The 24,702-nt window shown below is 41.2% G+C and overlaps 1 protein-coding gene and 1 non-coding gene across 2 annotated transcripts; one reads left to right on the forward strand and one right to left on the reverse strand.

Moving 5' to 3' along the window:
* Positions 1-1,422: 1,422 nt before the first annotated feature.
* Positions 1,423-24,692, reverse strand: SLC39A6 (solute carrier family 39 member 6). The gene is made up of 10 exons (XM_059707107.1): positions 24,044-24,692; positions 21,564-22,325; positions 19,714-19,897; positions 17,259-17,428; positions 15,720-15,938; positions 7,407-7,512; positions 6,400-6,777; positions 5,204-5,284; positions 3,445-3,635; positions 1,423-2,654 (listed from the first exon to the last, which is right to left on the reverse strand). The coding sequence occupies exons 2-10, from the start codon at positions 22,314-22,316 to the stop codon at positions 2,502-2,504; spliced, it is 2,235 nt and encodes a 744-aa protein (XP_059563090.1). The 5' UTR covers positions 22,317-22,325; positions 24,044-24,692; the 3' UTR covers positions 1,423-2,501.
* LOC132240374 (small nucleolar RNA SNORA21) lies at positions 19,089-19,227 on the forward strand. Its single transcript, XR_009454293.1, has one exon. It is a non-coding gene; the product is annotated as a small nucleolar RNA SNORA21 (small nucleolar RNA).
* Positions 24,693-24,702: the final 10 nt, after the last annotated feature.

The raw sequence follows: 24,702 nt of genomic DNA on the forward strand, positions 1-24,702 counted from the left end.
TATTTGTACCTTTTCTTTTTCTACCAGTCTGGGTCCCCCCTCCCCTTCCACCCTCCCACTGCATCCCCAAAGATCAACTTTTAGTGCATATATTTTTAAAAATATATTTTGATTTTTTAAAAAATATATTTTATTGATTTTCTTACAGAGAGGAAGAAAGACGGATAGTTAGAAACATTTATCAGCTGCCTCCTGCACACTCCCCACGGGGGATGTGCCCACAAGCAAGGTACATGCCCTTGACCGGAATTGAACCTGGGACACCTTTTTTGAGGTGTCCTTTGAAGAAAACCTAGTATCTCAAATTCACAGAAATGGAAAGTAGAATGGTGGCTACTAGGGGCCGTGGGAGGAGGACCTAGGTTGTTTAATGGGTATATTGTTTCAGTTCTGCAAGGTGAAAAGATTCTGGAGATCCACTGTACAAAAATGCAAATATACTTAAAATTACTGAACCATCTAATCTAATAAAAGACAAAAGGGTAATTGACCGTATCTTCGCTATGCTTCCCATTGGCTAATCATGGCAATATGCAAACTAACTGCCAAGAAAGATGGTGGTTAATTTGCATATGTAGGCGCCAAGCAATGGAGTGAAGCCAGCTGGCCCCGGGCAAGAGCAGAGAGCGAAGGCTGGCGCGGCGAGCGAAGAGCAAAGAGGGAAGCCCGCCGCGCCGGCCCCTCCTGGCGAAGAGCGAAGGCCTGGGTTCTGGGCGCCGGAGGAAAACTGGTGCCAGCAGCCAGGGGAAGAGGTCCCCAAGGGGCCCCAGGCCGAGCTGAGGGACCCATCCAAGTGCACAAATTTTTGTGCACCAGGCCTCTAGTCCTATATAATAAAAGGGAAATATGCAAATAGACCCAACAGCAGAGCAACCACTCAAAGCCTATGCTAACGATATGCTAAGGCTGTTCAACCACTCACTATGATGTGCACTGACCACCAGGGGGCAGATGCTCCAACCAGTAGGTTAGCTTGCTGCTGGGGTCTGGCTGATCAGGACTGAATGAGATGGGCCAGACATGCCCTAGAGCCCTTGTGTGGACCCTCCCTGGTCCGATCATGCACCGATGGGGTCCCTCAGCCTGGCCTGTGCCCTCTTGAAATCCGGGACCCCTCGGGGGATGTTGGAGAGCTGGGTTCAGCCCGATCCCGCAGGCCACTCCCCTTGGGAGGGCATCAGATGCAGGGCTCATGGCTGGCGAGTGCTGCTGTCAGCAGCACAAGCTTCTCCCGATCGGGACTGACTGGGTGGCAGGCACAGTGGGGCCGGGATGAGTGGGAGCGGCAGGTGGGAGCTGAAGGTGGCGTTGGACTGCAGGTTTCGGCCCGATCCCTGCAGGCCACCCAGAGGGGCCCTACCCGTGCACTGGGCCTCTAGTACATTTTAAAATGCTCAAGATGGTTAAAAGAAGTATCAGACATTTAATATTAAGATGACATGGGGATTTTATTTTGTAGAAAAGCAACATCTAAAGAATTCCACAGACAGCCCTAGTATGTCTAAAGTACTATACTGTATATAAACATGTCATAATGAAAACACTGAAGCACTGAACGATACCAAAGTACTTCCTGAATCCAGAAGTCAAAATAAACTCAGTATGGTTTTAACATCCTTTTCTCAAAGTCCTAATATGCTGACATTTGGTAAACCAGGTAACTAGCCAATTATAACTTCGGGCAATACATAACTTGGTGATGTCTAAATCTTCTGGCAATACAGAAACTTGCTCACACTCATCTGGTATATCTCCACACAAATATTTTAAAATTTAAATTTCTTGGTCAAGTGGTATAGTGTTTGAATTAATTAATTATATTTAGATGTTTCCATTATAAAATTAAATGTACAACTAAATTAGTAAAAAGTGCTTACTATGGTTTTATGGGAACATTAATACTCTGACAAAAATGTTTACACATGTGCTCTATACTAATATTGCCTTTTTAATTTAAATCTAAATTTTCCTTCTATTTTACAAACACTTGTGTGATTTTTTTAAAAATAAATTTATGCCTTCTTAATCCTCACATATTTTTTGCCCCTCCTTATTTCTTAACTTAAATTCAGTACAAGCTTTATTGGCATCTTAGGCTTCGTGAGTATTCTTACTCCTGAACACGAGCAGTTCTATGGAGCCCTAAAATCCAGCATGGGAATTACTGTTAAATTAGTTCTAGAAAAAACATTAAAGACATTTTTCTTGAAATATGCAGAACATGTCATGCCAAATCTCTTGTTTATACAATAGACTGGTAAAACCGGTAAATTGCATATATAGATTATATTCCCCAAATAGAATAACTTAAATATTAAAATGTACCTTTAGGTTATCACCATAACTGACCTTATAAGCATAACAAATGGCAATATTCCATACAAAAATCACAAAATCCACTTACTGTAAATGAATATCACAGTAACTACTCTCATCTCCCTATGACCTATTCAAACTATAGACAGCATTTTTTTTAAGCTACTCTACCATTTATACCCTAATTAGAAATTTATACGGAACACAATTTTATGTTCAAATATGGAAATAAGCAACATTATTCCAAATCCCAAAAGCATCCCAGCATTCTGTAAAAGGAAATATCCCCAGCGGCTACATCCATGGTCACTAGCATCATTGTGCAGCATCTCAGGTACCTTAGAGAAGAAGAAGAAAAAAAAGCAACTTTAAGTTTTCAAAACTACAGATTAGTTTTTATAAGCCTTTGCAGGATAGTTTATTTGTACTATATGTAGCTGGATATACCGAGTCAATTCCTTAAAACAAGACCACATACATACTGATTCGTGCTAATGTCACATAGCATTTCCTAGCAGTTTAATTAACAATGATTATTTACCATCTGCTTAGCAAGTCAAATTTATATTGGTCCCATTTGCTCCTGCTTCATGCCTGTATCTGAACAGAATATAACCTATGGCTTATCTGAGTTCAGATATATGAAAACCTTACACTATATAAAATAAAATTTTAGTGCCCTGGCCCATGTGGCTTGATTGGTTGAGCGTTGTCCCATGCACCAAGAGGTCTTGGGTTTGATTCCTGGTCAGGGCACATGCCCAGGTTGCGGGCTTGAGCTCCAGTAGGGGATGTGCAGGAGGCAGCTGATCAATGATTCTCTCTCATCAATGTTTCTCTCTTCTTCTCCTTTCCTCTCTCTCAAGTCAATAAAAACAGTTAAATCAGAATGGGGTAGATATTCCTCTGTATCCTCAGACACATTAAGCAGGATAAGAATGTATTGTGATCAACAATTCAAAAAGATAAACTCTAAAGGAACTATATTTTATATTCTACCTTGTTGAGTATAGGATGACTTATCACTACTGCATTCAATCTAAAGCCTTTTTAAAAATAAGGTTTCCCTTAACAGTTTCTCTATTTTATTGCTAGTCAATACTATAATTTGACATCGTAAAAACTTACCATATCAACCAGAGCAACATACATGAATAAGCCAGCAGTAAGTGCAAATATCCACATAGAAACATTTTCAGCATAATGGCCAATGAAAATTCCTGTTGCCATTCCAAGATATGCCAGCATGGCTGACAAAGCATTATAAAGAACAGCCTGCTTAACAGTCATGCCAGCCTTTAGTAAAACAGCAAAGTCACCTTTAACGAAAACAAAAAAGGGGATTAAGTAATTGAAAAATCATTTTAAAAACACATACCTAAGTCTTTGCCCTGCAACGTTCTTAATAGTGGTTAGAGCAGGGGTGGGCAAACTTTTTGACTCGAGGGCCACAATGGGTTCTTAAACTGGCCCGGAGGGCCGGAACAAAAGCATGGATGGAGTGTTTGTGTGAACTAATATAAATTCAAAGTAAACATCATTACATAAAAGGGTACGGTCTCTTTTTTTTTAGTTTTACTCATTTCAAACGGGCCGGATCCGGCCCGCGGGCCGTAGTTTGCCCACGGCTGGGTTAGAGCGTCGGCCCACGGACTGGAGCAGCGGTTGCCAACCTTCCGGACCTCACGGGCCACCAGTGGTCCGCGGACCACCATTTGGTGACTGCTGGACTGGAGGATCTCTGGTCGATTTCCAGTCAAGGGCACAAACCTGGGTTGCAGGTTGGATCCCCGACCCTGGTTGGGCACATGCAGGAGGCAACCAATTGATGTGTCTCTCACATCTGTTTCCCCCCTCCCCCCCACTTCCCTCCTCCCTTTCACTCTCTCTAAAAATCAATCGAAAAAAATATCCTTTGGTGAGGATTAACCAAAACAACAAACAAACCAAACAAAAACAACAACACATACCCAAAAGACTTCACAGATTTAAGAAATTACATAAAATTTTTTAGAAATTATCTAATTTTTAAGAGGAAAACAACAGTGTAAACCACTCTAACAGCTCTATACACTAAGATTTTTTTAATCCAATTTTTCTGAATGCTCCCACTTTGTTAATGAGTGATACAAACCTACTATTACTATGCTCTTACACTGTCTTTAAGGAGCTTATAATTGGCCATAAACTGGAGGACCATGGAGAACACACATGAAATGATCAGCAAATGATAAAGGCAATTTATAATTAGGAGCTAAAGAGTCTAATGTTCTAGTTATACAAGGAGAAAATGAGATACATTAAGATGGGAATACTTAAGGCTTCATGGAGCATGAAGGATCCAGAACAGAACATAAACCAGATGTTGATTATAAGCACTGAGCAGGCAAGTGGGAGGCCTTCTGAGTGGCAGAACACATGCCAAGGAATGGAGTAAAAATAGTGTCACGGTGTGTGCAAATATGTTTATAGGGAAAAAACAAGGACATGACCGGATCCAGAATAACTTTGGGAAGGGGTTTTTCTTCAGCTCCAAAGAGATTCTCTGTTAAGGGAAGATGACCCATTTGATTCCCGTGGTCTAATTCATACTGTGTGTATGAAGAAATGACCACTGAGGTGTGTCAGTATGCTGGCATAAGAAAATAGTAGGGGAAGAGAATGTGAAAGGAGGCCCAGGTACCTCTTTGGCAACCCCACATAGGTAACTGTGCAATTGTACTTATAGGGTCAGAATTCTGGCTGGAAACAAACATATTTATTAAGAAAAGAAAGCTAGCTAGGTTAGCAGACTTAAGAGAAGGCATAAAAGTTATGAGGAAGCAAAAGCTAGTGACACTCAGACAATTTAGCCATCTGGAAAATACCATTTGTATGGTTCTCTTACCTAATTCATGAGGCAACTCGTGACAAAACACAGCAACAGAAGTACTTAAACCACTCGATAAACCCTCAGTGAAAGCAGCACCTGTGTAAAAATCAACCAGAAAAAGACTGACTACATTATTTTATCGGTGTGTTTCTAAAAAAAAAAAAAAAAAAAAAAAAAAAATCTTACCAGCATACAAAATGAGGTAAAAGAAATAAACCGTATTCTGGTTGTGAATAAACAGAACTTTCCCAACTGCACTCTGTATCTTTGTAAGTAACCCCAGATTACATTCAATTAAGTTTAAATTTCCAATGGAGTGCATGCTGGTATGATTAAGAAGGGAAAGTTTCACTATGCATTATAAAAACCTGAGAAGTAATTGCTACTGCATCAAATACTTATTTAAAAATATAAAATAAACTGATTTAAAAGGTTTAGAAAAAAACCTCATCAGTCAAGAGTACAAATTGTTTTACTGGCCTCAGAGGAATTCACTACGTAATCAGACTTATTTACATTCATTCTTTCACTCTCATAAAAAGAGTCTAAGACAAATAGCTCTCCTCCTTTTAAAAGCTAACATATTATACAACTGGTCATGTATAAACCATGACTTAGTATTTGAGTATTCTCTGTTGCTCAGGCTGTGCACAGTACATAGAGGGGAACAGCACCAGGCTCCCAGGAGCCAAGGCCTGGGCTCATCTCAAACAGCACTATCTCCTTGGGCAAGTGGTTCACCTTGCCAGGCCTCAACTGCCTAATTTATAGCTATTTCCATGGTTCCTTTTAGCACTAAGTTACTAAAATTTGTTAAGTACGTATTCTATAATCTCCTATTTGTGGTATAACCATTTAATAGCAAAAACTCTATAGTTCTTCGGATAGAGATTGGTAACTGAACTTATCAGATATAGAATCCTTTATAGCAAGAAAGCAAAGCTGATAGAACAGATTCTTTTACTTTAATAAATAGTTTATATTGCAGATAAGAGAACTTGAATGAATAGGGGACAAAACTCACACATGCTCCAAACACACTGGAACCTGATCTTAAGACCTTGCAAATTAAAACAACTTTTGGTAGTTACAATATAGGTAAATGGAGAAAGCACAGCTCTTTTCACTTTATTATTTCACTGTCAAAGTAGCCAAAGAAGAAACAACATTTTGATAATCAACCAATAAGAGGCAAATATGTAGATGTGTACCAATTGCTAGGCCATCGCTGAAATTGTGCAGGCCATCGCCCATTATCACCATCCATGCCAGTGTGGCAATGCCAGCATCTTTCAGCTCCTCCCGAGAGTAGCGCTGACTGTGACTGTGGGGGTGGTGGTTTTGGTGGTGGTGGTGATGAAGAATATGATGGTAGTCATGATGGTGGTGAATGAGATCATCTGACTGGCCCAGTGTATCATGGAAATGCGAGTGGCATTTATTCTTGCACCCTTTGGGTACATATTCATTATAGACTTCCTGTGGGTGTGCATGGGCTATCATGACCTCTTCTTCTTCCAAGATTGCTGGCTGCTGAGAATCAAAGTGGGAGGGCTCCTGTGAGTCTGCTCGTAAATAGCTTTCAGGTCCTGGGTATAAACAAAAAGGACACATTTCAAACATTTCCACTGACAATTAAGGTAAAAAAGATCTTAAAATGGAGCAACTCTCTCCCATATACCTGAAGGTCTAAACATTAGATTATTGGTATTATTTTTTAAATATATTTTTTATTGCTTTCAGAGAGGAAGGGAGAGGGAGAGATAGAAACATCAATGACGAGAGAGAATCATTGATCGGCTGCCTCCTGCACACCCCCTACTAGGGATCGAGCATGCAACCCGGGCATGTGCTCTTGAGCGGAATCAAACCTGGGACCCTTCAGTTGCAGGCCAACACTCTATCCACTGAGCCAAAACTAGCTAGGGCCATTAGAGTATTATTGATGAAAAAAACATTAATAGGTTTTAATGAATTTTAAAAATTAAATGGTCTCACATATTAAGAATTGATTTTAAACATTAACCTTCAATAACTACTCCTCAGATCCTCCCTTAATTTCTTCTGCCTCCTTATAAACAACCTACTCACTGACAATTAAAAAATGTATGAGTCAAAAAAAAAAAGAAAAAGAAAAAGAGGGACATGGTTCCATCCTTCCATATAATCCAAAAAGAGCAATGAGTTCTCTCCAACCCTCAGATTCATAAGGACTTACGATCATCTGCGTCTACTTTCTCCTCATTTGTTGAAAGTTGAGATTCATACTTGGACAACCGCTTCTTAATCTCCTCGTCATCATCATTTTCAGTTTTTTTCTGATTCTAACATAGCAAGGGAAAGAAATACTTTAATGGGGATTGAGCCAGTGATCCAGGCATGTGCCCTTGACCAGAATCAAACCCGGGGACCCAGCAGTCCGCAGGCCAACGCTGTATCCACTGAGCCAAACGGGCCAGGGCGGAAAGAAATACTTTAAAATAGCTGGTTTGCTTATGCGTACAACTTTAAATAGACACTTAAAAGATACAGAAAAAACCTGCAGAGTAACAAACCTTCATTGGAATAAAGGCCACCTAAAAGGACAAGGCCTGCATTTAACTTGCACAGCACCCAGCAATGTATCCTAGGCACAGGAACTGTTCAAAAGGCGAAGAATCAGTGCCTCAGTAATATGAAATGTAGAAGAATCACACTCATCTTTATGAATGTCCCCGAGGTCATCTACTCTAAGTGTGGTCTTACGTAAGCAGCACAGCATCCCCTGGGAGCTTGTTTGAAATGCACAATCTCAGACCTAATGAATCAGATGGGGATTTTAACTAGATCCCCGTGACTCACATACACATTAAAATTGAGCTTGCCTCAGGTTATCAATTTAGAACCAGCTAGAGAGCATTTTCTTCAGGCATTTAGTAATCTGCTAACCAATGCTAGGTTTTCTCCATCTCTCTTTTGTATGCTGAAAATCCGTACTTCCCATACTTTTTACATCCTAAAACTACACTGTGACACTGCTATGTATTTATTATTATAACTAAAATACTTTTCATATAATATAACACCATTAACAAGCTTTCTCTTTTGAAACAAATCTCAGCCTTGAATTTATAATTAGGGTTTTAACCACTATGCTTGAGATACTGTTCCTATCTCTGAGCCCAAGCAAAAGGTCACTGTTTAAACCAGAGGTCGCCAACCTTTCGGACCTTACAGACCACCAGTTGGCGACCGCTGGTTTAAACAATGGTACTAACTTATATAGAAGATAATATTCAAAATACTAAAAATGTCACACAAAAATTACATTTATTTATAGTACCTTTGAATATGACTTAAACAATCACTATTATATCTAAGATTTCATTCTAGTTCTGACAGTGTATAAGATATCTGTACATTTTTAGGTTTGTGGATGAAAAAGAGGCTCTAGAATAAATCTGACAAGTGCAGTGACTGAAAGTAACCTTACAGGATAATTGATCTGATCATAAATTTCTAACTGGGAAGGTTATGGTCTATAACTTCCCTTGTGAACTGTTACCTTTGCCTTAAGTAAGCCCTGTTCATTGTTTTTGTACATCTGCTAACACACCTTTGAAATGCCTCTTTTTCATTCCTAAAGGGAATGAAAGGGAACCAGAACCACCTCAGGAGAGCACATAATCCTGTCAACCATCCTGTATTGAATCACAGGTATTTCCTGGCCTTGCTCTTACACTTCAAGTAATCTTCCTTACTTCCTTCCTTAATTCCAAATGCATAAAAGAAATTTCAAGCTCTCATTCTGGGAAGCATTGTTCTCAGTCTGATGAGATCCTGCTCCCAGGCATGTCCTGTTTGGCTCAAATAAATTCTGATAAACTCATAAAAATGTCCACAGTTTTGTATGTTCTTACATCAACAGGTTGTAAGAATTTTTAAAGGCAAGCACACACACAAATCTTTATACCTACCCTTAACACAATACCTCAAACAGAGGAAGTACTTAAATATCTGTGAACATAAACAATTCAGGGTATTTTAAATAACTTCATTGATGCTTCATTTCTCATTGGGCAATGACTCTCTCTCGAGAACTTACAGATCTTAATGAATTCCTTTATTCCTTAAGTATTAAGGGCCTATAATGTTCCCTTGCTAAGCGCTGGCAATACATGTAAAATAAGAAACAAAGGGTCTCTGTTCTCACAGAGCTTATCACCTACAGGGAAGGCGGAGGCTTTACACAGATAATGATTACACAATTCTTTGATTGCATTTACAAAGAAAAAACACAGAGTGCTCTGAGAGTGTATAACAAGACAATACCACGTCTCAGGACAGGCTTCCTCCAGAAAGTGATATTTGTACCAAGACCTAAAGATGAGCAGGGGTTTGCTGGGGAAGGGTGAGAGAGACAGTATTCCAGGCAGGGAGAATAGCATGTAGGAGGGCCAGGAAGGGGCCAGCCCATCTTTAACAGAAAGAAGGACAAGGTGGTTGGGGCCTAGTAGGTTAGAGACAGGGTGGCTAGAGATAAGGCTGGGCAGCTGAGGAGACCAGACAATGCAAACTGGTTATACTGTAAGAGTTGTGGCTACAAGCAATGAGAAATCACTAATGGAGGGATTTTAAGTAGTGGGGTCCAACCTCATTAGATTTTCATTTAAACAAATCACTCTGCCTGGATTAGAAGACAAAATAATGTCAACATGTCCATTAGGAGGCAACTATTGTCACCCAGGAGGGAAATAAGGATGGCATGGACTAGAATAGCAAGAAAGATGGAGAGAAATGGAAAAATTCTAGATATATTTAATATAACTAGGTTGAACATGAGGAGGGAGATGTCATTGATGATTCTCAGATTTCCAGCATGAGCAATAACCTTTACTGGCAGAAAGTTTGATGTTGAACTGTTTTAACTGTCTAACTACTAGTATATCAAGTATGAAATGTAACCCTAATTTTAATAGATATTTCAGATTGTCATAGATGGCAAATAACCTAAAACTATGATATAAAGTGGTGCAGGATGGATGTCTTAAGGAAAATCCTAGGTAAAATGTTCTGTTATGGGTCTAAAGAGCTCTAAATACCATGTAATGAATAGCTTTCTTTTCTTTTTAAAGAACCAAATGAGATTAAATAAGATCTGGATGTCCTTGAAAAAAGACACTCAATCTAAAAAGGAAGAGGACAATGTTGGCAAAACTCCCATCTAGAAATTATGTTTACTTGCTGTTTAATGTTTCTTACACATTCAACAACTATTTTTTTAATAATCTTTTATGTGCCAGTCACTATTCTAGGAATTGGAGATGTAGCAGTGAACAAGACAAAGAGGTCCTGGCTCTTAAGAGCTTACATTCTAGTAGAAGCTATTTTAGTTTAGAACAGGGATCATCAAACTTTGACTACAATCTACAGTAATATATACATAGTAATATATATACTATACTGTAGTATTTTATTTTTTTTAAAATATATTTTATTGATTTTTTACAGAGAGAAAGGGAGAGAGATAGTTAGAAACATCGATGAGAGAGAAACATCGATCAGCTGCCTCCTGCACATCTCCCACTGGGGATGTGCCCGCAACCCAGGTACATGCCCTTGACCGGAATCGAACCTGGGACCTTTCAATCCGCAGGCCGACGCTCTATCCACTGAGCCAAACCGGTTTCGGCTGTAGTATTTTTTTAAAGCATATTTTTATTGATTTCAGAGAAGAAGGTAGGGACAGAAACATCAATGATGAGAGAGAATCATTGATCAGCTCCCTCCTGCATGCCCCTCTCTGGGGATGTGCCTTGACCAAAGAACCACAACTTTCTGGTTCATAGGTTGATGCTCAACCACTGAGCCATGCCAGCCAGGCTACTGTTGTATTTAAAAACATTGATACAAGATCGATTTCACACTCACTAATAGGTTACAAGCTAGAGTTTGAAAAATACTATTCTGTATTAAATCACAGAGAATCTATCATGTTAAAGTGTCAGATTAAACAAAAGTTATCTTTAACTAAAATTTAAAAACTAAATTGAAATTATAATGCTCAGCCTGGCTGGTGTGGCTGAGTGTTGACCAGGAGGTCACAGCTCAATTCCTGGTCAGGGGGAGTTTCAGAAGCAGCCTATTGATGATTCTCTCTCATCATTGATTTTTCTCTCTCTCCCTCTCTCTTCCTCTCTGAAATCAATAAAAAAATATTTAAAAAATTATGTTCAATACATTATGGAATTTGAAACAGAAAGAAGGTAAAACCAACCAACAAACCCCCAATCCTATTCCCCCCCAAAACTAAAAATGACCTTTTATTTTTTTTTACTTTTTAAATATATTTTTATTGATTTCAGAGAGGAAGGGAGAGGGAAAGAGAGATAGAAATATCAATGATGAGAGAGAATCATTGACTGGGTGCCTCTTGCACGCCCCCTACTGGGGATTGAGCCCACAAGCTGGGCATGTGCTCTTGACCGGAATTGAACCCAGTACCCTTCAGTCCGCAGGCCTACACTCTGTCCACTGAGCCAAACCGGCTTAGGGCACCTTTTATTTTTTTAAGGTAAGAAAAATTCCAGGTGGGTTTGGGGGACTGGGTGGAAAAGGTGAAGGAAGTAAGAAGTACAAATTGGCAGTTACAGAATAGTCATGAGGACATAAAGTACAGCTCAGGGAATGTAGTTAATAATCAACACTAATAAAAGAGAAAAATGGTAATTGGCGTACGAGCTACCCTTTTCATTGGCTAATCAGGGCTATATGCAAATTAACTCCCAACCAAGATTGGCAGTTAACTGCCAACAAGATGACGGTTAATTTGCATATGTAGGCACAATGCAGGGAGGTGAAAGGGAAAGCAGGAAGAAGCCCCCTGCCACTGACAGTGATCGGAAACCCAGGGGGGAGCTAAGAGCTGGGGGGCAGGGCAAAGGCGGCCCTGCCCCGCAGCCATGATCGGAGAATCAGGTGCCTTTTCCGCCCTGGCCAGTGATAGCAGGAAGTAGGGGTGGAGCCAGTGATGGGAGCTGGGCACAGTCGAAGCTGGCAGTCCTGGGAGCTAGGGGTCCCTTGCCTGGGCCTAAAGCAAAGCCCACAATCGCGGGGCCGCTGCAGCTGTGGGTCCCCGCTGCCCGGGCCGGACGCCTGGGCCAGAGGCGTCCGGCCTGGGCAAGGGGCCGATCCTGCGATTGGAGGGTGATGGGGGTCAACGCCTGAGGGCTCCCAGTATGTGAGAGGGGGCAGGCTGGGCTGAGGGACACCCCCCCCCACACACACACACCCAGTGCACGAATTTCGTGCACCGGGCCCCTAGTACTGTAATAACTGTGTATGGTGCCAGGTGGGTATGAGAATTATCGGGGGTCACTTTGTAAATTATATAATTATCTAACCACTATGCTGTATGCCTGAAACTAACATAAAATAATACTAATATAAAATAATACTGAATGTTAACTTTAATTAAGAAAAAAAAGTGTCAAAAAGCCTGGGAAGATCACACAAAAATGTAATAATGGTTGTATTACAGTGGTGCACTACAGGAAAATCCTATGTAATAAAACCCTAATATGCAAATCGACCAGATGGCCGGTCATATGATGTGCACTGACCACCAGGGGGCAGACACTCAACGCAGGAGCTGGGCCCTGGTGGTAAGTATGCTTTTACAGGGGGAGCGCTGCTCAGCGAGAAGCTGGGCTCACACTGGTGAGTGCAGCAGTGGTGGCAGGAGCCTCTCCTGCCTCCGCTGCAGGCAGGCGGTAAGGAGTGAGGGGTCCCAGACTGTGAGAGTTATGTCTGACTGCCTGCTTAGGGAGCTGGCCTAAGCTGGCAGTCGGAGATCCCCTTAGAGGTCCCAGACTGTGAAAGGGTGCAGGCTGGGCTGAGGGACCCCCCCCCCGCCCCCGTGCACATAACTTTGTACACCGGGTCTCTAGTATTTTTCTCAAAAATTTTCCAAAAGTTTTCTAATGAGCATGTTTTATTTTGATACTTTATTCTAAAAATAAGTTAAAGAAATGTTTTTCAGAAAGATTAATTCCAGAAAACATAAAGAAATAGGATATTGCCTCAAACCAGTCCAAGACCAATGGGAACACAGATGATAATTTCCTGAATTAAGAATGAATAAAATGCCCTGGCCGGTTTTTCTCAGTGGTTAGAGCACTGGCCTGAAGATCACAGGGTCAAGGTTCGATTCACGGTCAAGGGCATGCACCTTGGTTGCAGGCTTGATCCCCGGCCCAGACAGGTTGGGGCATGTGTGGGAGGCAACCAACTGATGTGTCTCTCTCAGAATGATGTTTCTCTTTCTCTTTTTCTTCTCCCCTCCCCTCTCTAAAAAAAAAAAAAAACAATGGAAAAAATATCCTTGGGTGAGGATAAAAATAAAAAAATAATGAATAAGTTATTCTTATTTCACTTCTTTCCTCTAAATTTAGGTCCAGCAAAGAGAAGATCCAAGATTTGCAATTTGAAAAAACACCCCCTCTTGCCCCCCAAAAAAGTATAAAAGCAAACAAAACCAAAGCACAACAAAGGGGGAAAAAAAAAGATTTGCAATTTGAGATTTTTGTGAATGTAAACTCCGTAAGGGGAAATATTCCCAGGACTGAGTAGAAGGCTACTTTCCTTTCATACAAGCACTTGTTTCCCACAGTGAGCTCTATGTTCAGTGAGAATAACTCTGCTAGTTTTCAAATGTCCTTATGAGTTATAGCTGTTATTGTAACTATACAATTTAATTACCTATTGCTCAAACTATGTGATGATGGTGAGAATAGTTACTTCTATGAAAACTTAAGTTGAATGCATTTGAAAGTTAGACAAGTTGCTCTAAAAAAAAGGGCTATCAAATTATGTAAAGTGACTACTGTCTACAATTTTAAAAATTTCTGAAATCCAAATTCTACACTCAAACTATCCTTACAAGTATGTAACCTCTGGCTCAACTTTAGACAAACCAAAACTAAAGATTGTAGATGAAGCATCATGGCTGTAGAAAAAAAAATCATCACACAGAATCTAACTCAAAGATAATCTTGATCAACATCAGGAGTACACAAATGTTCTAAGTTAAATTAAAATGTCCAAGATATGTACATGTAATTTTTAAGAGTCCCCATTGCAAAAAAAATAAGTCACCGCTAGGTTAGTCTTTAGAGTGACTTGCCTGGTCACATCAGATAAGAGGCAAATAACCACAGGCAACTCAGTTATTTTTACCAGAAATAAAGAGTCTACTGTTTGGTGCCGGAAGCCAACTCCAGCATGTCATAATTGCAAGAGTTTCATCAAAAGGTTGATAGAACTTGGGGACTCAACAAGGGCTGAGTCACATATGTTGTCACCTGTTGGGAATGGCTGAGGACATTTCCCCAAACCTGAAAAGGATGATTGATTGCTGCCAGACAGCTCAGGGCATCTTAATCTACATGTTATTGCCTCCTACTGGCCAAACACCGGAACAGCCGTAGGCAAATTCTTCCAATCTGACAATGGATTTCTGTACCTAACCCTACCCTTGGAAGTATATATCTTCACCTTGCCTTAGGACAAATTGTGTTAATAAATAGCAAGGGATGCCCTGGCCGGTTTGGCTCACTGGATAGATTCAATTCCGGTCAAGGGCATGTACCTTAGTTGCGGGCACATCCCCAGTAGGGGGTGTGCAGGAGGCAGCTGGTCGATGATTCTCTCTTATTGATGTTTCTAATTCTCTATCCCTCTCCCTTCCTCTCTATAAAAAAACACACAATAAAAAACTAAAATAAATAAATAAATAAATAGCAAGGGGTCCTGAGACAAAGAGAACTTAGTTTCTTTAGCTAAGCTCCTCTGCCCCTCAAATGCCTTTCAAAATTATGTTTCATCTCTGGACTCTTTATTAAGTTACACACAGCCCTTCTCCAGATTGCTGAACCCTTCTTGATGCCGGAATAAGAACCCTGGCAGTTTGGCTTCATACTATCTTCTAGACGAAATTTACAAAGGTTGTATCTGTGAAAGCCACATATCCTTTCCAAAAAACTCTGAATAACTAGCTACTGGGTGAATAATTAGAAGTTAATCACATAATCATAACTACCAATGAATATTGATGATATATCCATGGTTTTTCTTAAACCACTTTACTGGGGTATGATTGAGATATAAACAGCTTTACATACTTGATGTATACTACTCAGAGAGTTTGGGGAAAAGTATATACCCATGAAACCATCAGGGCCATAATCATGAATCTTCTGATCTTGAAGGATCCACTTGTGCCCTGTTTGGTCATTTATATAAATGTTTATCCCTGCCTTTCTCACCCTCTCACGAGTTTGAAGGGAATTCTGAAGACAGAGAACTCCAGCATTAGAAAGATACAGACTTGCTCTCCATTAATGTCTATCAGAGCTAAAAGTATCTCAAAAATGCTCAACACCTCTCAAACAAAGATCATATACCCAGGACAAGCTCTGCTAACAGTCTAGTTAGAATACTACTCTAAATAAATGTTTGATGTATAGTAAGTACTTAGTATACTTTTTCTTACCTTTTTCTTCTTATCTTTAAATTGCTTGATCAACGTGAGTACATGTTCAACAAGAAACATTAAATACAAGCCTCCCAGAGCTGTTAGACCCTTCCATGTGGAATCAAAATAGGTACTTTCTTCTATGTTTTGAGAAGACAGATAACTGAACAGTGGCCCTCTCTTCATTTCCATTGCTGTTTCTTCATGGCTGTGACTATGGTGGTGACTTGCATGAGACTAAAAGCAAAACAACATGTACTTTATAAATTCACTAGTTTCACACGTCTGAAAAACTGGCTAAGATAAGGTCAAACTTGAAGTAATTCAGAATTGGGCAATTAAAAGGATACTCTGGAATGAGGGAAATTTAGGACATTAAATAACAGGGAACTGCCAGACTTAATAGTCTGTAGAGTTTACTGCTTCCACTCCTCGCTGGAAAGCTCACACCACTGTCCTCAGTGCACTTACCAGAAGCCCAATCTGTAATGAGCCCGGCAAGTACCTGACCCAGGGGCGCTGGCCAGTGGCCTGCAAGAATGCAGCAGAGACCATGTTACTTCATGTTAGGAAGTTGGGTGTGGCACATACACAGAGGACAGACTAGGTTTGGTGGTGGGGTTACAGGGTACACCCCATGTACATGTCACTTTGTGCAGCAGATATTACTGAACATTTGCCATTTGATGGTCAGGGAGTTTGTCACAGCAAAACAGCTCCCTTTCACTACTGGAGAAAGCATGATGAGATATGTAGAACTCTAGGAATATCCCCTCCGCCTCACACTTACCTGCAAATTTCTAAGGGAAATTTAAAAAATTAGATCCAAATATTTTCTATCTGCGCACCTATCCCAAATATTTAATGGAAAAGTAAACTCACTTTACCAAACTTGCTTTACTTAAGAATTCACTCATGTTACCAAGTACAAATCTATAAATACACACATTGACTCAACTCTGAAGAAAAACCCTCAAGTTTCTTAGATAGCCACGTTTTTATTTTTGTGGCAATTACACTAATATGTAAGCAGACAATTCACACTGTTGCAGACTGTCATAATACTAGCATCTGAGTAGAATCTGTCTCCTTTTATTAACTGGACCCCCCTAAATTAAATTAGTCTTTATAAAGAAAAGCAAAAAAACACACCGCATAATGTAGTAAGATCAAGCACAGCTCTGGCTGGTGTGGCTCAGTTGGTTGGAGTATTATCATATACACCAAAAGGTTGTGGGTTCGATTCCCAGACAGAGCACATATCCAGGTGGCGGGTTTGATCCCCGGTTGGGCCTTGTGCAGGAGACAGCCAATCAATGTTTCCCTTACATCGATGTTTCTCTCTCTCTCAAATCAATAATAACAATAATAAAAAGATCAAGCCTCAAAATGCAGCTTTTGGTTACCAAATATATTTTAAAATCAACTCCTCTAAACCAAATTTCTTACCTTTATAAATATCAATACAAAGAATTCTAGTACAAATTAAAAAAAAAGTATGTATATTTTCAACGTTGAATAATACAATACACTAATAGGACAAATTACCATACTTACATGTGGAAGAAGATGTAAAAAAGCATCACCACTCAAAGTCCCAACAGCCAATGCCACAAGGAAACTCAGGAGAAACTTAAAAAACACCCGATTCATGAGAGGCACTAAGATAACACCCAGCAAAGACAGGAAACTGATGATGGAAATGGCTATAAAGCCACCAACCCAGGCTGTCAAACAAAAGAGCAAAGGTAAAAACATACAATTGATAAACTTTAAAAGAGAGACTTTGGAGTAGCATAAAGTAACTTATAACGTAGGCAGTCTTAAAGAAATATAAACTCAATAACCAACAAATGGGCTCGAATGAACAATTTGAGTGAACTCTCTAGGTAAAGAGCATAACCTAATGGAAAATCCTTCAGCTGGTAGTGAAAGAAGGGAAAGAAATGATAAACAAAGATGAATTCTAGCTCATTTGGGAACTGAGCTTTCAGACTCCTGTAACACCTAAATTATGAAAGAGAAGAGGAATATGTTAAAGGAGAGAGAGAAAAAAAAGGGAAAAAGAAAAAAAGGAAAAGAATTATTTCCTCAGTAAACAAAGCAATTATTTCCTCATTCTAGTTTTTGAGCACTGAAATTCTAGCCAGGGGTGAGGAACTTACAGCCAAGCCTTATAAGGTCTGGCCAGGGGTGAATTTTTGAGCACTGAAATTCTAGCCAGGGGCGAGGAACTTACAGCTGAGCCTTATAAGGTCTGGCCATGGGTGAGAAATGTCCAGTCAGACTTTATAAGGCCACCAGAGATGAGGACCGTCTCCAGAACATCCGGCCCGCAGGCTGTATAAGGCCTGTGAAATCATTTGGTCTAGCCCTGCCAAGGCTAGGAGTGAGTTAAATGAGCAAATATAACAGGCTAATTTTTTTTTGATTCTTTACTGATTAAAGTATTACATATGTCTCCTTTTCCCCCCATTGACCTCTCACCAGCCACTCCCACCCTCCACATATGCCCTCACCCCACTAGTGTCTGTGTCCATTGGTTATGCTTATATGCATGCATACAAGTCCTTTGGTTGCTCTCTTATCCCCCGCCTTCACTCTGAGGTTTGAGGGTCTGTTTAATGCTTCTCTGTCACTGGATCTATTTTTGTTTATCAGTTTATGTTGTTCATTATATTCCACAAATGAGTGAGATCATGTGATATTTATCTTTCTCCGACTGGCTAATTTCGCTTAGCATAATGCTCTCCATGTCCATCCATGCTGTTACGAAAGGTAAGTTTCTTCTTTTTTACAGCAGCATAGTATTCCATTATGTAGGTGTACCACTAGCAGGCTTATATTTAAGTTGATAATTGTGTATGGCTAGCAAATGATTTATAAATAACCAAATGGCCCTGGCAGAAAATAGGTTCCCTAACCCTGCTCTACACTATAGCACAGCTTATCCTGGTTTGATTTATTAATAACAGACCAGAGCCCTGGCTGGTTTGGCTCAGTGGATAGAGTGTCAGCCTGTGGATCAAAGGGTCCTGGGTTTGATTCCAGTCAAGGGCACATACCTTGGTTGCAGACTCAATCCCCAGTAGGGGGCGTGCAGGAGGCAGCCAATCAATGATTCCCCCTCATCATTGATGTTTCTCTTTCTCTCCCTTTCCCTTCCTCTCTGAAATCAATAAAAAGATATATTAAAAAAATAAATAAGTAACAAACCAGAATTGGGCTCCTAAACAGCAGAGATTAACTCTGACCCTTCTTCCCAAACAGGGTGACAATATAAAAAGCCCAAATTTCAGATAGCCCTTGACACTTCATGACCTCAGGCAAAGTTACAACCTATGTTTTACTCATTTATCTATTTTTTTTAAAAAGATAAGGTAAGTACCCCTTTTTAAAAGCACTCATTGGGCCTTTTGCTAATGACCCACGGAGCCCTCAAGAGAAAGGGCAAAGTAAAAACACCGCTTTTGGGTGAAGCAGCAGTATGTTGTGTTGTTTTGCTTCAATCGGTGGTGTGACAAGTTGTTAAAATAAAAGAAGATAAGGCAAGTTACAATCTAAGTTTTTTTAAGGGTCAGGCTAACATGCTTGCTTTTTTCATTCAAGGCAGAATGATCTCACTCATGTGGCATCTAATGAACAAAATAAACTGATGAACAAAATAGATCCAGAGACATAGAAGCATGGAACAGACTGAGGAATCTAAGAAGGAAGGAGGGGTGGTGGGGTAGGTGGGGAGAGGATAACCCGGGAATTTATATGCACAGCTCAAGGACACAGACAATAGTGTGGTGAAGGCCTGGGAGGGGCGGGTGCAGGGTGGAGGGGATCAATGAGAAAAAAAAGGGGGGGACATATGTAATACTTTCAATAATAAAGATAAGTTTTAAAAGAGATGTTATAGTTGAAATTATGCTAAAAGTGAATAGGTTTTTGTAAATATAAAGAACACTAACAACATAAATGTATCTACTGGAAATTATTTTTACATAAAAAAACTCAATTCTACCTATTTGTAAAGAATAGGTCTTTGGAGGGATTTCAGCTTTCTTTTCACTCGTTGTATGAATCAGACACGATCTAGCATCAATTTGATTGATGATGGCTGGGCAGAGATAGTTGAACTCCATTTCATTCAGCAGAACCTGGATGCCCATGCCATGTGATGTGAGCAGCTTTGACGCATTGAAACACTAAAGAAAACAAAGCAGTGAAAAGCACCAAAAGGCATTCCCATTAGATAATCCAAAAAAGTTGTTTGATGACACAATACCCTTTCCTTACTGAAGCTGCTTCTTAATTTTAGGTTAACACTGATTAAAATCAACTTTTGTTTTAAGTACTTTGGAATTTCTCAAACTACCTGGAGGTATTATGTCATAATAGTGTTATCTCACCTCTCTGCTTACTTCTAGGTAGAAAGTTACATCAGTCGCCTAGGGAGAGAGCTGTAAGTGAAATGAGCTTGAGGATAAATGAGCATTCACAAGCCTGTTAACTCACTGTATAAACCTATTAAGGAAATGAGCTTTAATTTCGAGATGAGGGTCATTAGACATTGGCACATATGTTATTTTAGTACCAACGCTACTTGGCCTAAACAAGCCCCAAACACGTCATTCTTACAATGACCATACTTGCAAAACTTAGTTCAGTTCTGACTACACACTTGGCAAAATAATGCTCTACGAGAGAATATTAAAGTATGTACATTATTCTCACACAGGGTAAAGTTGGTAATAAAAGCAAACCTGTATTGGCAGGCAGCTGTTTCAACAATTTAATGAGATGACTAGTTTGAAGAGAATCTTCTGAGTAACCTAAGCTCCTTCTATTCCCCCAGAATTGGTGGTAGCAACTGTTTCTCATCATCTGTAAAGTTATTTTAAACTCCACCAATTCTTGGTTAATAATACAAAGAACAAACTTTATTACCAGTGTCGCTAAGGGAATGACCATTAGTAGTAGTATCCCAGAATTAGAACAGTCATATGATCGCTTGCATGAGGTACTTAAGTTTTGCTTATTAACATTTATCAACTAACTCCTTGTTCTTGACATCTTTCAGTCAAGGCAAACTGAGTACAGCCTTGAAGTCTAATCTAGAAAAAACACATGAAATCAGAACTTCACTGCCCAGGCATTCACTTGTCCAGTCTGTCATTCTTGGCAGCAGTTCCAATGACTCCACAAATCATTACAATCCCTCTGCAAGGAGGTATTAACCTTCTTGAATTCTTCAACCCCTTCAACCACACCTTTCCCTAAAACATGGATTCTAACTCCTACACTTTCCACCTCCCATTTTCTACTTTTTATTAATAATACTCGCCTTTAAAAACTTTTTCCAAAAATAACTTTGATATCTGCTTTCTATACTTATTTTAAATTCTACATAGGAAAGTTTTAGCCCAGCTGGCATGGCTCAGTGGTTGAGCATCAACCTATGAACCAGGAGGTCACGGCTCAATTCCCAGTCACGGCACATGCCCAGGTTGTGGCTCAACCCCTAGCGTGGGGTGTGCAGAAGGCAACCGATCAATGATTTTCTCTCATCATTGATGTTTCTATCTCTCTCTCTTCCTTCCTTTCTAAAAGAAATAAAAATATATTTTTTAAAAAAGTTTTGAAGGCAGCAATATTCTTACTATCCTCCAAGTTTTTGTGTTTTTTTTTAAATCAGAAATGATTACAACATGGTAGGGACACTTTAGGCCAAGTGCCTTGCTGAGAAATTCCCTTTTCAGTAACTTAACCATTTTATTTTTATTTTAAACTCCTTACAACTAGAGCTAGAATGGCAATGACAGAATAGACAAGCAGGCATATTGATTAAAATAAGAACAGCCTTTATCTTACCTCCTGAGTATTTGCATTTGTGTTTCTGGAATACATAAACTCCTTTCTGGGCTCACTCACAGATTCATTTGTTTTTCTCCTAGCGGGCCGGCTCATCCGGCTCTTTTCTGTAATACTGGGTGGAGTGGAACTGCTCACATCTTTAGGGAGCTTTCCAGGTTTTGGAGTTTCTACTGTCTCCAGAAAATGAGTTCCTTCAGAGACAGCATTATATACAGTTGAGGTCACTTCACTAGCACCAACACCATCTTTGATTAAAACATTCCTTCTACTATTGGCATGTTCTGATCGGCGAGATCCTTTCCCCTGGTTGTTTCTAGTGTCTTTACTGGAACTATCAGAGTCATGGTCTGGGCAAAGAGCTTTCCGATTATTTTTACCGGAAGCAGCATGATTACGGTGAGAGTGATGCTCATGGTCGGAGTGATGCTCATGGTCAGAGTGATGCTCATGGTCGGAGTGATGCTCATGGTCATGGTGTAAATGAACTCTTTTAATCTTATCTATGCCTATATTCTGAAGTAACTTCCTGAACCCTTCAACTGACAAAGAGTTATTTTCTCCATAGCGATGGAAAAGCTGCTGTAGATGATGTCGCTGGGTGGTAACTGCCAAATCAACATCAATGCCAGATTCCCAGTTTGGAATTTTCACCGTGGTCTGAGGGAGAGCAGTTGCTGATTCTACTTCATGAAGATTTGTGACTGACAGAGTGAAGGTCAGGATGAAGATTAAGGGTAAACTCCTCGCCATTGCACCTTCCTAGAGAAGACAGAGAAATTTTGTCTTCACTTCTATAATAATTTGAATTAAAAAATCTCCTGCTAAACACTGATGTCTAAATCAAACAATCAAGGTCTATAAAACCTCATTTAGTGTGGCCAGTGTAGTGTTAGGTACTGTGAAAATACACAAACAAGTGTCCTAGGCTCTACCCTTGCATTACCAAAACAAGAGAAATAACTGGAGAACTGTTGAGTGTTAAGATTCAGTAATTAGCACTATACAAGCAATAGTAACTCAGACACTGGAGAGATCCATGTGGCCACAATCATATTGGCAACTCCTTACTATGTTGAGAACAATGATTTAAAACAAAACTTACCTCTACCATCGCCATTTCATAAAACATTATTTTAACATCAAAAGTAGGTACAGCAATCTCAGAATTATTAAAATTTTTCTTAAACTATATACAAATCAATTTAAGGCTTCTTTCCCCAAGAGCACTCTTCAAAGTCAACCAATTACACCTCGGGATATGTTCTTTGCGTCCTCGAGCAGATGTGTAATTAAACCACACAGATGGGATCTGATCTTTCTTTTCCTATTCAAAAATGACATCACGCCTTAGCCTGTGGATAAAGCATCGGCCTGCGGACTCAAGGGTCCCGGGTTCGATTCTGGTCCGGGGCATGTACCTTGGTTGCGGGCATATCCCCAGTCGGGGGCATGCAGGAGGCAGCTGGTCGATGTTTCTCTCTCATCGATATTTCTAACTCTATCCCTCTCCCTTCTTCTCTGTAAAAAAAAAAAAAATCAATAAAATATATATATTTTTTAAAAATGACATCGTTCCAGGTCAGTACCTATAGACTGACCCCATGCTTTAGATGACGGCATAATAATTAAGCTCTTTAAGTTAAACTTCATTTTATCACAGATCATCACTCATCCAGACAAGGGTGTTTGGAGATAGAAACTGAGTTGAGCCTTGAAAAGCAGAATTCAGTTAAGCCGAGAAAGGTACAAGTCCATAGATGTGGACAGACTGGTATCTCAGGAGGACCCAGTCGTCACCAAACTCTGGAGCGAGAGAGCAAGGGCCTGGGCGACCTAGCTCTACCACTTTCGGCCGGCCGTTTCTCCTTGCACCAGGAAAAGCGGGCAGTACCCATGTCCAGGGTGACTGGGGGAACCACATGAACGGTTACATGGGAGCGCATGTTCCCAAACAATGTCGGCGGTGTTGCACAGCTGCTGATCAAGCCGGGAGCAGTGAAAATGGAAGTGCCTAGGGACCATAGGGATAGGCTCCAGAAAGAACAATCTTTCGGACCTGAAGTTTTAATAGGCAAACGAGAACCAGTAAGAAATCATTCGCAGGCAAGGAGCGGGGTGGGTTGGGACAAGCACAGATAGAAGCGCTCGGGGGCAACTCCGCGCCTTTCTCCCGCGAGGATGCTGAAGGCGACCAAGCAGCAAGTCGGCGAGTGTTGTCGGAAAAAAGCATAAAGAAAGGGCCGGGAGAGAGGCCAGTGGAGAAAAAGGGAAAGAGGGCAGATCACTATTTCCAAGGTTTTTTTTGTTTGTTAATACACGTCCCTACCTTCGAGTAGGAGATTAATAATACTGTTTCCCCGGAAAGTCCTCCGTTGGACTCCTAAGCCCATCTGGGCATCCTACACTGGGAAGTCCGACCCCCGCGGCCTGAGGGGCTCCCCCTTTCTACAGCCCCCGCCCGGACCTGCGGGACTCACCTCTCCGCGGCCTCGCAGTTCCACGTTCCGGCCCCGCGTGCAGGTTCAGTTCCCCACAAGCGGTCCGGAGGGCTCGGAACCCGCCCGTGCTTCTCTCTCTCTGTCTCGAAACCCCTACAGGGCACGGGGAAGCGGCGAGCTCATCGGCCCGGACGCCCCTCGGTCGGGGGGACCACGGCACAGCCACCCAGAAGCCGCGCCCCACGCGCCCTCGCCTCCCGGGAGCAGGACAATTACTAATGCGCGCGGCGCGCGGCGCGCGGCCGGGAACCACCGCCTCTGCCGGCCTGACTGCGGGACATGCGCAGTGCGGCTCAGAACCCCGTCCCCGCCAGCAAGTCCGCGTGGCCGCCTGTTCGCCGGCGCCGCGGGGCACGTAGGGGCGGGAGGGCGCGAAGGCGCGGCCGAGCGGACCGTGAGCGCCGAGACCGACTGGGGACCCTGTCTTTCTTCGAAGCCCTCCGCGCCCCTGCGCCACTGAGGCCCGAGGCTCGCTGGCCAAGGCTCCCTCCTGGGCCAATGCCGCTGCTGCGGCGAGTCCGGGCGTGAGGGGCAGCGAGACGCTCCTGACGCAGCCCCGGCTCAAGTGCCACGGTCTTTCTGGAAGGTCCTGAACCGCTCCGGCCGGGTTTCGTCCTGGGGTCCGAGGCCGCGTTTGT

The sequence above is a fragment of the Myotis daubentonii genome, chromosome 8 (genome assembly GCF_963259705.1).
Source record: "Myotis daubentonii chromosome 8, mMyoDau2.1, whole genome shotgun sequence".
Classification (NCBI taxonomy): Eukaryota; Metazoa; Chordata; class Mammalia; order Chiroptera; family Vespertilionidae; genus Myotis; species Myotis daubentonii.